Here is a 14,894-nt window from a genome sequence, read left to right on the forward strand (position 1 = left end):
AAACCACACTGAACTGAACTAAACTGAACCTAAACTCTGAAAACTGGACAGTTTCAATTTACTATAATATTCTATGTTAAGCTGCTTTGACACGATCTACATTGTAAAAGCGCTATAGAAATAAAGATGAATTTAATTGTATTTTATTTATCAATGATTTTTTTTTCTGCAGAAAACTTTTTTTGCAGAGAAAACAGCGTGAGAATGCATTGGATTAAACTTGATTGTAATTATTGATTTTTTTTATTTAATTAAAATCATTATTTATTTTATTATTTTAATTAAATTTTTTATTATTAATTTTATGAATGAATGAAGAGAACCAGGGTAAGTGAAAATTGTGCTAAAATAAGCCCTAGTTTAATATTGTTGATTGTTAATAATAAAACTGTAGTCTGGGGAACTGCATTTAGCTGCTAAAAATTTATGTGTGAAGTGATATTCAATAAAACAACACAATAAAATATGATTTAAAGAGTTTATTGCATGTGTATCCATTTAGATTTTGACCATTTGGAACCTCTAATCGTTGTATGTTCCTCTTCAGAAAAAAGGAGCACTGATAAACTACACAGGAACATGGATAAATATCATTATTTCTATATGTGATGATAAAGTATTTAATTATAATATGAAAATATTTAATCTTCATGGATCATAAAATATCCAGCTATTTTTAAGATGGATATGGAGTGAACTTAATATTCTCTGACAATACCCTTGGCATTCTCACTCCTTTGTTGACAATAAACTCTCTGAATGCATGAATGCCATGGACCTGCTTCAGCTCCTTATCCTAGATGACAAAAGCAAAATGTCAATAGAACGAAAACTAAACAGAGATCAGACTAGTTTAGCCTCATCATAAGCTGTCCCATTATTTTCATTAACTAGTATATGCTGCAAAGGTCACCTGCTTGCTTGCATCGAAGTTTAGATCCCTTTTGACATCTGCCAGAGCTTTTGGAGAATCATAAGCAGCCTTTAGTATTTTGGGTTTAAAGGCCTGTAATAAAACACAGAAAAGACTTAATGCACAATATTATTGCTTTTGTGTAAACAATAACAAAACATTGAAATACTAACGAGTTTTCCCAACCTCTGTCAGCTCAACGCAGTAGTCTTTTAAGTGTTCTTTTACAGAACTGTGGCATTTTCCTGGAGGTTGGTTAGTATCTCTTTTGCTAATGGGTAAAGTCAAGGTGGTTTTCTTCTCATAGTCACTCCTAAAAAGGTCCAAGATGGTTGACTCTCTCAGATCACTTGTCTCACCACCCTGATGGTGAAATAACTTTTTAGGCTACATACAGTAAGTAGTCAGTGTACTTTAATGCATACTGTAGAAAAAAACTACCAGTGAAGCAATCCATTCACAGAAGAACTTAACAAACATTTGCTTGTCTTCTTGTGATTGTTTAGCATATTCCATCTGATTTTCTTTGTCTCTTTCTTTGAGTTCCTGCCATTTATATGGATTTCTTGCTCTGGTGTCTTTACTTTTATCCTTTGGGGGTCTTGGGAAGAGAAAGAAGAGGATTAGAAATGATATGCATAATCTCAAACCAAAATTAATTTGACATCAAAATTGGAATCAAATTTTTAAAAGGATAGTTCACCATTTACTGTACATACACCAGTGCTCTCAAACCTGTATAGCAGGGGTCACCAATCTCGGTCCTGGAGGGCCAGTGTCCCTGCAGGATTTAGCTCCAACTTGCCTCAAGACACCTGCCTGGGTGTTTCAAGTATACTTAGTAAGACCTTGATTAGCTTGTTCAGGTGTGTTTGATTAGGGTTGGAGCTAAAATCTGCAGGACACCGACCCTCCAGGAACAAGTTTGGTGACCACTGCTGTATAGTTTCCCTTTTCTGATGAACACACAAGAAGGTATTGTGAAGAATGTTGGACCATTAACCATGGGCATGCATAGGTTTCCAGTATTCTTCAAAATACATGATTTTTATATTTACATGATAAAGTCAAACAAGTTTGAAACTTGTATTGGGCGAGTAAACGACAACATAATTTTTAATTAATTTTAATTTAGAACTATCCTTTTAACATTACGGTCTGCCCAATCACATTTAGACTAGGATGATAACCAATAGCAGAAATGGGATTAAAAAGTAAAAGAAAAGATAATCACTTGATAGCGGTGGATTGTTTTATAATCTCCTGAGTTGAGATTTCACATTTTGCTCTCCTTTCTTCTAGATGTTTCTCTGTTTTCTTGGTTATGGACAACTCTTCCTTCATGCACATATCAGGATCCAGGACAGACAAAACCTGTTCAAATAACTAATGAAATAAGATTTGAATTCATTTTCTGTATTAAATATTACAGTTAATATTGCTTATTCCATATTTGCTTTGCCTTCTTTCAAATTTAAATGTGCTGAGATTTCTGTGCCACAAGCAACACCAAATAAAACTGCAAATCAACTGTTTATGAACAGGTTTCCCAAGCCTCCAGTTTATTTTTATAGTGTTTAGAGTTCTGAGAACTCAAAGTTGTTGGGTAATCAAACATAGTGTCAGATAGATACAGTTTTAGTACCATAATGTTAATATAATCAGTATAGTAATATATTTTTAAATAAATTTCCAGTGACAATACTGACAAACTCATCAGAATTGAGTACATAGAAAAACATAGTGACACTCTTTTTTTCTATTAGTTTACAATGTACTCACAATCCAATGTTTTTAATCTGAGATCCGAGATGGGCGAGTGAGATCCCGAGGAAGAAAAAAGATGCGACCTGAAGTGGCCCTGGGGAAGCAAGCCGGGGTCAAGAACAGGCTGGGTGCCCGTGCATACAGCATGCCTTTGCCTAGCACCCTGCTCACCAACATCACTGTTATCAGTCGATGGAAAACTATGGAAGGCCAAATAAACAAATTGCAGGTCTGCACAAAAAACCTGTTTTTGATGCAACCAAGAACGAAATGTTTTGCACTGTTTGCCTTCCACATTTCACTGTTATTTTTTTCTATATTTCTGTCTGTCAAAGATTATGTAAAACACACAATTTTGTGTAATATTATAACCAGCCCCTCACTTTTCTTCACAGTTTAGCCCATGAAATAGGTGTAAAGAACTATGCAGTAGAGTGTCAATCTGAATGACGATCCACATCCAGGGTCCTTTTATGCAAACATTTTTGTGACTAGTACTGTTACTGCTCGTGTATCCACCTTTTCTGTTCATCATATATGCAATGCAAATACATAATAAGGATTGTAGTGTGTTATTAAATTTACATATATGAAATATCTTGTTTTGTGATGTAAAATTACATCATAATTTTTTTCTTTGTTTTGTTTTCTCTACCAAAAGGAGTAATCTCTACACTCTACATAATCTCTCACTACACTGTAAAAAAAAAGTCTGTACAATAACAGTTAAATGACTGTATATTTTAACGTATTTTTTCCATACTAAACGTATTACGGGTGTTTTTCCGTTTATATACATTTTCGAATTGCATTATGGGAAGGGAAGCGCAGCTCAGACAGCGTTTGATGAACACCAGGACATAGTTCTTCCTCTGTTTTCCCCTGGTAAGTACGCCCAGCTAGCAAAATTCGTGTGGCTCAAATCCAGCCCACAAACCACATGGAATGATGGCAATTGGGTGGTCCACTCCTGTTTGCCAGATATGGGCCACAATTAAGCCATAGCCATACCACATGGCAACCAGATTTCAACCAAATTAACCAGAACCGACCCTATTCTGGGCCACAGTTTGCTTTTATTCTGGCCCAGATCCGGCCCACACCAGACACTTACATCCGGCCCACATACCGCATGGAATGATGGCACTTGGGTGGTCCGCTCCTGTTTGTCAGATCTGGGCCACAATAAAGCCAAAGCAATACCACATATCAGCCACAATTCAAACAAATGAACCAGAAGTGACCCTATTCTGGGCCTCAGTTTGCTTTTATTCTGGCCCAGATCCGGCCTACACCTTACACTTCCTGGGTGTGGTACAAAAATCCCAGCATGCATTGCAGTATATATACATTATATAGCTTATTGATGCTACAGTTTTCATTATTTGCTTTTGATTCTGCTGTTTATGTCGACTTTGTTGATTTTGTCACTTTTAGTATCCTGTTTGTGAGTTTTGTTCATTTTGTTCATTTGAACGTTGTTGAGGTTTATACGCTGATTATTAATATCTCTGTGAGCAGAAGTTAAACCATAGAATTTCTTTAGCTTGTAAAGCTCCATAATTCTGTGGCATGTGCAAGCATGTTATTGCGTTAATTCTAATAATGGATTAAATATTGGTTAACATCAGTTAATTATATTGTTTCATCACAGGTTGTGTCTCACTTATTTTTATTTATTTTTTGGCTTGTTTGCTGTAATGAATAAACTTTTCAAGTTCTTAAAAATTACATCAGCCCAAAAGAAAATTTATATTAAAAAGTTCAGGGCTATGATACCAACTAAAGCAAACACTATTCTCCCTGATGGTGACTTTAGTCTATGTGGCCCACATATGTTTAAGATAACTGGGCCACATTTGCCATATCTTCTCTGGGCCGCTTTAGGCTCACAGCCACATTAGCCAGAGCTAACTGTGCCAAAAATTAGCTAAAAGTGGCCCACATTTGTTTTAGAATAACTGGGCCACATTTGCCATATCTTCTCTGGGCCACTATAGGCTAATAGCTACATTAGTCAGAGTTTACTGTGCTAAATATTTGCCAAAAGTGGCCCACATATGTTTAAAAATAACTGGGCCACATTTTCTATGGGCCACATTAAGCTCACAGCCGCAATAGCCAGAGTCTACTGTGCCAAATATTTGCCGAAAGTGGCTCACATATGTCTTAAAATAACTGGGCCACATTTGCACTTACACGTGTGAGAGACTTTACGTTTAGACCCAGATTACCCTTAAATGACTATGCCACATTTTTGCCGACTGTGGCCCACATTTGTCCTCCATCATTTGGGCCAAATTTATCATTTTTCACATGGGCCACATTAGGCTCTACCTCCAGATTACATTTTGCCATAAGTGCCAAATCTTTGCCATTAATGGCCCATATATGAATTTGAATCTTTGGCCCCCCTTTGCCATTGTACAGGTGGGCCACTTCAGGTTCACATTCATTTTGTCTGGGCCGAAGGAATACCACCAGTGCCGCATAACTGCCTATAGTGGCCCACATTCGTATGCTATCTGAGCGGTTAATAAAACATATCACAATATTTTAGCTAAAAGACTGCTTTATTACCTTTTTATCGTTATTTCAAATGATTTTCTTGTCTGGACCCGCCATGAAAATACAACAGTGAATTATGTTTAATATTGTTAATAAGAACAGACTTTTTTTCATTAAGGTCAAACTGAACTATAAGTGGTTAAATGTAATTCAAACAAGCATTTACCTAATGATTGGTTACCTTTTTATGCGTTTCCCTTGTCAGTAAATATGCTATCTGTGAATTTACAGTTCTTTGTCTGTATTTCTCTAAACTGCCGTGTGCGGGAAGTGACGTGACGTCCCACTCACTCCCTCTACACCTGCGTGAGTTTGACTGGATGTAAGGTTGTTATTAGTGGTGGGCCATTATCGGCACTTTTATCGCGCGATAAAAAAATACCACCGTTAATCTGTTCTCAAAGTTATGTTGGGAGCTGGGTAACTTTCACACCTTGGAGGAGGGGCTGTTATTGTCTGATAAGGATGCGAACCCGCTCGCTCCCTCCCTCCCTCTGGGGCAGTCTTGAGGGCACTTTTTTCTGCCCGGTCTGCATTACTTCCATCCTCACCATCCTTGGAGGGTGGGCTGTCAAGGTCTGATGAGGATTCGAACCCGCTCTCTCCCTCCGGGATGATGAGCGCGGCATCGAATCTAGAAGCAGACTTTGTGGCTGTGCTTCCCCAGGCTGCTCCGTGGTTCCGGAGATGGTTTATCTCCCAGCCCCGCGGCCGGACCGATTAGAGGGGTGTAATGTGGAGGATGAAGGCAAGACCTTCTAAGCCTCCCCATCCGTTCTTTCTAGATGGGCACAGTAGGCTCAAGCAGTGTGCTACGTGCGTCTTTGCCTTCACCATGCATGCTATGGCCACCTACCAGCGCTACCAAGTGCTGGCCCAGCTGCGAGAGGATGGAACAGGCCAGCCTGATATATGGGGAGTCAAGAAAGCGACCTGTACACCCTGGCTGTTCCACCATCAAGGGTGGTGAGACGGAGGCAAACGCAGATCGGGCAGAGAAAGGTGCCCTCCAAGACTGCGTGAGCCCACTGTGCACTTTCGGGAAGAAAGGGATGGGAGGCTTGAAGGCGGGGCACAACTGGGGTGGGTGGCTCTTTTGCAAGAGCGAGCCATGATCTTTACTGCGCAACAGAGATGCCACTGCAGTGATGGCAAGCACTCCCCGCGAGCACCGCATTAACATGCTGGACCCCCAGACATGAAACCCAGTGCTCGTGCCGATCATCCGGGGACAAGAAACCACCGCATCCATAAACGCACAGTCGGAGCGACGTCTTGAAAACGACCGTGTTGCTGTTTTAGGAAATTCGCAACAATACAAACCGTTCTGGAGGACCGGACCCAAGGAACGCCAGGCATGGGAGAAACCCAGCTTGACCTTCTGCTGTTGCGTCACACACTCTGGACCGGGAGACCGCTCTCGTTCACTCTCTCTGTAATACAGCTGGAGGAACCCTTATAGACTCTCTCAGAAGCTTCGTGAAAGACTCTGAAGTGAAAGATTATGCCTCAGCCTTGCTCTAGCTGTGCTTATTTTGCAATTGATTGCAACGAGCATCAGCTGCACAAGCTGACTCTGCCAACTCATTGGCAATTCATTGGCCCGTTTACATACTCTTTCAGATGATTGGCTTTCTGAAAGAAATCCCCATAAGTGGATTCTCCACTATAGCATTGAAGTTCCCCATCCGAAGGGGAATGGTGAATTGTTTGTCAGGGTTCTGACATAATATCTGTACTACTATATTTTTTTGTTTTCATCCATTTAGTCTATCTTAACTCAAGAAATAGTGGTGTCATTTCTCAAAATCTGATCTAATTCAGTTGAATGTATTAGTTCTAAATCTAATAGTTTATTAATAAAATATATTAATGTATTAATAAGATTACAAACAACAACTTTCCTTTAGCTTGAACTTATTTACATGTAGTAGATAATTTGGTCATATAGACTAAAGTTAAATGTGGTTACCTCTGGTGTCATCCCACTCTCCAGATGTGGATACAGAGCCATAGGGTGTTGCTTGAGTTTGTGCTCGATGGCATCGATGAACTCGCGTTGAGTGTGACTCTGGAAATTCTGCTTTGAGTAACACATTTGATTTTTACTCAGTTTCTTCTGCTGGAGCTTCACTGAACATGCATGATTCAGCATACCGAAGACCACAGGGGACAGAGCACATTTACACTGGGTAAATGGCACTTTATGGACTGTCGGGTAATGATCTCTAAAATCATCCAGGCCTGGTGACAAAAAACACCATCTGTGACTGTGTAATGATCCAGATAACTGTTGCTTTTGTTTTAGATTCCTGATGTATTTAGACTTTTGTTGTTCCCTAAACCTGCAAACACATACAAGATGTGGTTAGCATGGTTATTCATGATGCATACAACAAAATTCCAATGTTCCAATGGGTGTATTGTAGGGTTGCCATGATACCAAAATTTTGACTTCAATATATATGTTGCAGCTTTGTTAAACTAAACAATAAACTATAAACAGTATTAAGTGCACATAACTTTTTTGGTCTGGTTCTCAAAGAACCTGGAGATGTTGCTTGGTTCTCACTGTTCATGACACAGTGATTCTGTAATATTAATATATAATTACATATTTATATATTAACATATGAGTGGACGCTGTGACATTTTTAACTGTCAATGTCATAAACCAATAAAAATGGGTATTTGTTAAAAAGATATACCTTTATGTTGTTCCTCTGTATCTATTTGGTACACATATGACATATCTGTCACACCATATGACAATTTTAGTCGTAAGTGTTGAATAAATAGCATTTTCAATTTTTTAAAAATTCAAAATTTCGGGAAATTTAAGCGTCATTACAACTCAGCTCAATTTGTTTTGTAAAATTTTTGAATTGAAAAAAAAAAATCAGGCTTATGTCATATACACATACATTTCCACAATATTTTGGAATATACAGTTGAAGTGAGAATTATTAGCCCCCCTATTTATTTTTCCCCCTATTTCTGTTTAAAGGACTAAAGATTTTTTCAACACATTTCTAAACATAATAGTTTTAATAACTCATTTCTAATAACTGATTTATTTTATCTTTGCCATGATGACAGCAAATAATATTTTACTAGATATTTTTCAAGACACTTCTATACAGCTTAAAGTGACATTTAATAGCTTAACAAGGTTAACTAGTTCAACTAGGCAGGGCAGGGTAGTTAGTTACGTTTCTGTAGAACGATAGTTTGTTCTGTAGACCATTGAAAAAAAAAAACGTAAGTTTATAGAACCGTAAAAATTTACGGAAAATAATCGTATTTCATGAACTGATACAATGTTCAGTTCACAAAAACGTAGCTTAGTGCAATAAAATGTAAAGTCATTCAATGCACTAATGTGTTCATGTGCGTTTACAATTAGCAAACAGATTTTTACTGCATTAGTAACTACATTTAAACAAAAGATGCAGCATAACATCAGATACTATTAGTCCATCTTGGACTTGTGCACAGATACAGCATTTTGCTGTTTTTTTTTTTTCTTTTTTTCTTGATTTTAGTAATCTAGCCAGTAATCTACTGTTTTTAACATTTTACATTCGTAAATTCTATCTGCAGAATATTTCCGTTAAATATACCTTCCACAGTCTGTATTTTTCATCGAACACATTTAACCCCTTAAATCCCAGAGCAAAATCCTCACTAGTGTCCTCACTACAGAGGGTTGAACATTCAGGCAGTGATGAAGTTAACGAGATAATTAAGTGTCTAATTAAAGGAGGATTGAGAATTATTGATGAACAACTGTTAACAGCAGAATCACTGAAGGACAGAAAAACACACAAAAAAAACACAGCCAAAACCAAAGATGAAATCAACTGAAAATAAAACAATAAATAAAAAATAAAAATAAAATAATAATTATTAAAAATAAATGTAATTTCTCAAGATCTCAGCAGAGATCATTACACATCACAAACATCAGGAGCTTCACTTATTATTGACCTTTGACTTGATTTCTGTCACAAACAAAAGCTCTTAAGAAAATTTTGTTGTTCATTTGAAGTCACCATGATGGAGGACAGAGTCTGCTTTAGTTGGGCTTTTCAACAATTTGCTCTGACACTAGTATTGATATTGTTTGCAATAATTAATTGTGTTAATCACACTGTTTATATAGCATGAAAAGCCAAAAGAAAAGAACAATAATAAGTCTGATGATTAATTATGATATTGAAACCACCCTCCAAGCTGGTGCACTCATGGAATATTTTGTTATTTATAAGAGAGAAATGAATACCATATGTAATTGAAACCACTTGATCTACAGCAGCCAATAACTGTTTAACAGGTTTACAATGAGAATGTTTAATCTATGTTAGATCTTAAAAACACACAGACATAAACAATTAGTTGTTCAATCTCAACGATGGTGACAAACAAAAAAAAAATAAAAATCAACCCAGAACAAATCAATTTACTGTAATATTAACTCCCAAAAACAACATAAAATAAAGGAAAAGAAAGAGATTGTAAGAACTTTAAGCTGCATAATATGTTCATGCTGAAATGCATGCTGGGATTTTTGTACTATGCTGGCACCCAGCATGCATTGCAGCCTGAATGAATTAAGCAGCTTTTTTTTTTTTACAACCTAAACTAAAATTAAATTTCTTATTAATTCCTTGACAATTGTTTGTTGAACCTCCATAGAAAAATGCAACATATCCCAAACAATATAAAATAAAAGTATATTCTGTGGCTTAACTTATAAAACACTAGAAATTATATCTGTAACGTTTAAATATACAGTGTATAGTTACTCATTGCCTTTCTTGCTTTAACTGATGAGTTACTTTCAGAAACACAGTTATAACAGCCAGAGAAACATTAAGATAAATACATAAAGGATCAAGAATCCAACTAAAGTAGCCTCTGATCTCCATGATGGTGAGGTCAAATCAAACATTTTCAACAAATATATAAACCTCTGTAAATTAACAAATATTCTTGCAGATATGAGAGAATTGAAGTCAAACTGTAATCAGTGAAGGTCCTAATGCTGTTATTTAATGGAGTTGTTTAATTCTCTGTTTTAATTCAGTTGGTTTGGTGTGAGGCTGTGTCTGTAGTTTTATTTCTTGTTCTTTCCTTCAGTGATTGTGCTTGTTAACAGCAGGTGTTCAACATTGTCTGAATTCACTTATTTGTGGTCATTCACTCTGTCTAGTGGACTAAACTAATTGACTAATTGAGGGACTAGTGAATGGGGGTGTGTGGTGAGATTTCAGACACTCTGATTAGTTTCTCGAAAACAAAGGTTAGATCTGTTACAGCTATTTTTTGTATTTTGTACAGAAATGAGCTGTTAATCATTTAACAGGTTTTCACTGTAGATTGTGCAGACTTTTACTGTTACAATCACGGACATTTTTAGTGTAGCTTAAAGGGGCTAATAATTTTGACCTTAAAATGGTTTTTAAAAAATTAAAAACTGCTTTTATTCTAGCCAAAATAAAACAAATATGACTTTCTTCAGAAGAAAAAATATTATCAGACATATGGTAAAAATTTCCTTGCTCTGTTAAACATCATCTGGGAAATGTTTAAAAAAGAAAAAAAATTAATTCTCACTTCAACTGTATGTTGCATATTTGTACGTTAATGACATATATTTTTTGTCTTTGAAATGAAAACAAACTGTTATTATTTTAGATAATTTATATACATGATTTGCTTTGCTATATCTCAGATTTCTAGGACAGTGCAATTAGCTGCTCTTGTCTCCACTACATTAAATTTGAACTTTGGAAAATGTTGTTTCGTTTTCAGCCTGTTAACACTAAGCAGCACATGTGTCTATTTATCATTAATGTAATTTTAAAAAGCGAGTGTTTAACTGCATAAATACACTGTTTGACCAAGCCTCATCCATGATTTGTTGCAATTGTGCAATAAATCATGCAGCAGACCACCCTTCTCAAGGCTGATATACTTTCAGTTCACTCTGCAGCATGATCCTCAGCCGTCAGGTTCACTCTCACCATGCGCATTTTAGGTAAGATTTGCAGGTGTGACTATTACTCCAGACTTTATTTTACATTCTTCCTCCAAGCTTTAAGCACAGTTGTATGAGTTTTGCGCATGGGCTGTCATGGTGCACACAGTCTTTGTGATGTTTGTGAGCCTGCCCTGCCTGTCAGCAACAAGCGCAAATATAATTCCATATTTCATTTCGTGAATCAACCCTGTTCACAAGCTGCGGGGGGTCACTTCATTGTTTTGTCTCTATGAAAACCGGAGAGGGCGTCTTAGAAGAAAAGCACAGCTCAACACTCACTCAGTGTGCTGTTGAAGCAGCACTGCCCCATTCACAAGCACTCCGAACTGCCATGACAAAAGTAATAAAATAATAAAATGTGGAATCATATCGTTCAAAAGCCAGGGTATCACAATACATTTTTGTAACGGTATATCCTGTAACGCTAGTGTATTATAAAACATGTTCCAGAAGTTGATGGCAATGGCAAAAAATATAAAAATAGATCAACTTGTATGCTGGCTTGACAAGGAAGCTTGAAGTTTACACTGAGAAGTAAAAAAAAGTTACAAAACCTTGACATGCTAATGTGTATTAAATGTATAGTTGACCCTAAATTAATTTTATTTATTTGTTTAATTTTTGTTTTTCACTTTGATAATATATTTTTAAGGAAAAATTAATAACCCACCACCATAATTACTGGTCTTAATTCTTAAAACAATAGTCTTAAGAAGAAACTTTTTTGATTATTCGTTCATTCATTTTCCTTTGGCTTAGTCTCTATTTCAGAGGTTGCCACAATGGAATGAACCACCAACTATTCCGGCATATGTTTTACGCAGCCAGTGTCCTTCCAGCAGGGGATGCGTCCCCCTCACTTTTAGAGACAGGCCATTTAGGAACAGATGATTAATAATTATATGAAGGTAAACTTTTGGATCTCATTCAGCCCCCAATGAGGCCAATTTTGTTTACCCAAATCACTAATATCATGTCTTTGGACTGTGATGAGCACTGAAAAGAAACCCAAGGGATTATGGAGAGAACATGCAAACTCGATCCACAGAGAAATGCCAACTGGCCCAGCTGGGACTGCAACCATCTTTCTTGCTGTGAGGCAACAGTGCTAACTACAGAGCCACCACGCCACCAACAGAACATTATTTACAGCATTATTGCTTTTGAACCATAATCAAACAGGCCTGATCGTGTTAATATGGCATTCTGGAACACAAGCTTCTTGGAGAAATTTGTGATGCAAGTGGGCACATACTGTACATGCACTATGAACATTGTGTTCACATTATGATAACATTGAGTTCTCATAAGCTCACTTTCTTGCACAGACAGACAGATCATTCACTTTATATCATCAAGCCACAGGGTGTTAATTTTGTTTTACCTGTACAATTGTTTTTATTTATTTATTTTTTTTTTATATATATTTTTTTGGACTCAAGCAGCCCAGTAGCTGTTGGCATAAAATTTATGAAAATACCAAGAACTACAGTTTCTGCAAAAAAAAAAAAAATAATAATAATAATCCCAAAAGTGTAACAAATGAACAACAACAAAAAATGTGAGTAAGTTATCACAAAACTTTTTAACCATCCCTTTAACAAAGAGGGTAATTTGGAAATAAACAGCCAAATAAACTAAAGAAATATAGATTTTTATTGAAATTATATAGCCTAACAAAAAAAAAAAAAAAAAAAAAAAATATATATATATATATATATATATATATATATATATATATGTCTTAATAAACTGATAGTGTTTCTTATTGGAAGCCGATGCAATATCATATTAAAAGTCCATTTTTAGTACTGATACGAGATTTTGAAATGAAATGAAAAATGCAGTGGCTAATTATGAACTAGTTAAATATGTGAATATTAATTATGTAACCATGGTTAATGTACCACAAGCAGGGTGAGTCAGTTTAACCACAATAATTTGTTTACTACAAGTTTGTTTGTTTGTTTGTTTTTACTGTAACGGTAGTAGTAAAATCGTGGTAAATGGAAATAAGCAACTTACCTGGGGAACTTAATGTTTTCCAACTGTGTAGTTTTGAAAGACATTCTCTTCGTTCAGTGCATCTTTTGAACATTAAACGATTACTTGTCAACGCGACTTACTTACGATACTTTATCAACACTAATATTAAACTATTACCGTGTTTGCGAAGTCCAGACACTGGAGTAATTAAAAAAGTGCGTTTGGTTGCCATGGTAGAAAGGCACATTGTCTCTTGACGTTACTTCAGTAACTGCTGTGAAGATCGTTTAAACCACAAGAGGGAGCTTTGTGATATGGAATCTTATGAAAGGAATAATTCGTGAGGTAAAAATTAAATTATTTTCTGAATCTGTGCCTGAAATACTGTTGTTCCATGTTATTCCAAGTGCAAAGAAAGTGCAGGTACTCCTAAGTAATAGTTAAATATTAGTAAAAATAATAATAATACTACAGAATAGTTTTGCATGGATGCATAAATGCTGTTAGCTATGGAGAGAGATTAGACTCAATAATAATTCACGCAAAAGACACGATGTACACATGCATAGCCAAATTCACGTACGTAAAATATTTATTTATACTTACAAAAACAATTCACATGCACAAAATAAAAATACATTTTCATAAAATACGTTTCACAAATGCAAAACACCATTTGCAAATATATAAGAGTGTACAAAAAGTTTTGAATGTTTAAAATTCACGAGTTCATCCTGAATGAGAATGTGCAAATCCTCTCTCACGTACGACTCACCCTGAATACGAGTGTGTGCATTTTTGAGACTTTCCTGTCAGCACACACCTCCCACGTGAGTCACTCGTGCCCTGTAGCCAATAAGATGCGAGCTTACTGTTCAACCAATCACAACTCCCTGAGAACTAAGAAGAAGAATACTCCTCTATTTAGCATGGCAGGTGAAGAGCGGGATGCGCTCTAACACAAGCACTTTTCTATTGAGTACTGAAAATACACTCAGATTCTACTATAAAAAGCATATACACAAACTAGTAGGAAACAGTATTGACTTAGAGGAGTATCCGCCATGTTGGTTAGAGGAACAGACTGCGCAAAAGGAGCGCAGAGTGGTTGACATCGAGTACAGCTCTCATCTGATTGGCTGAGAGGTACGAGTTGCCTGTTTCTGGCAGGAAAGTCTCAAAAATGCACACACTCGTATTCAGGGTGAGTCGTACGTGAGAGAGGATTTGCACATTCTCACTCAGGATGAACTCGTGAATTTTAAACATTCAAAACTTTTTGTACACTCTTATATATTTGCAAATGGTGTTTTGCATTTGTGAAACGTATTTTATGAAAATGTATTTTTATTTTGTGCATGTGAATTTTTTTTTAAAGTATAAATAAATATTTTACGTACGTGAATTTGGCTACGCATGTGTACATCATGTCTTTTGCGTGAATTATTATTGAGTCTAATCTCTCTCCATATTAGCAGGATGTGGAAACACTGAACAACAGTGAAATCTGTTGATATTACTGAATTTTATTGTTCCAACCTCCCTCAGATATTAGCAACGTTAGTTGACATTAACAACAGTTAATAATAAGCCACAGTTACTATGTGTCAAACT

The 14,894-nt window shown here is 36.2% G+C and overlaps 1 protein-coding gene across 2 annotated transcripts; it reads right to left on the reverse strand.

Annotated features, from left to right (window-relative positions):
* Positions 1-500: 500 nt before the first annotated feature.
* On the reverse strand, positions 501-13,511 carry zgc:158260 (uncharacterized protein LOC571389 homolog). Of its 2 annotated transcripts, none has more exons than XM_056457049.1 (7): positions 13,320-13,511; positions 7,221-7,593; positions 2,148-2,287; positions 1,355-1,514; positions 1,100-1,276; positions 914-1,006; positions 501-796 (listed from the first exon to the last, which is right to left on the reverse strand). In XM_056457049.1, the coding sequence occupies exons 1-7, from the start codon at positions 13,361-13,363 to the stop codon at positions 677-679; spliced, it is 1,107 nt and encodes a 368-aa protein (XP_056313024.1). In that variant the 5' UTR covers positions 13,364-13,511; the 3' UTR covers positions 501-676. The 2 variants fall into 2 exon arrangements, with proteins under 2 accessions (XP_056313024.1, XP_056313022.1); XM_056457047.1 differs by having other exon boundaries at positions 2,148-2,299.
* Positions 13,512-14,894: the final 1,383 nt, after the last annotated feature.

Source organism: Danio aesculapii, chromosome 5, assembly GCF_903798145.1.
Source record: "Danio aesculapii chromosome 5, fDanAes4.1, whole genome shotgun sequence".
Classification (NCBI taxonomy): Eukaryota; Metazoa; Chordata; class Actinopteri; order Cypriniformes; family Danionidae; genus Danio; species Danio aesculapii.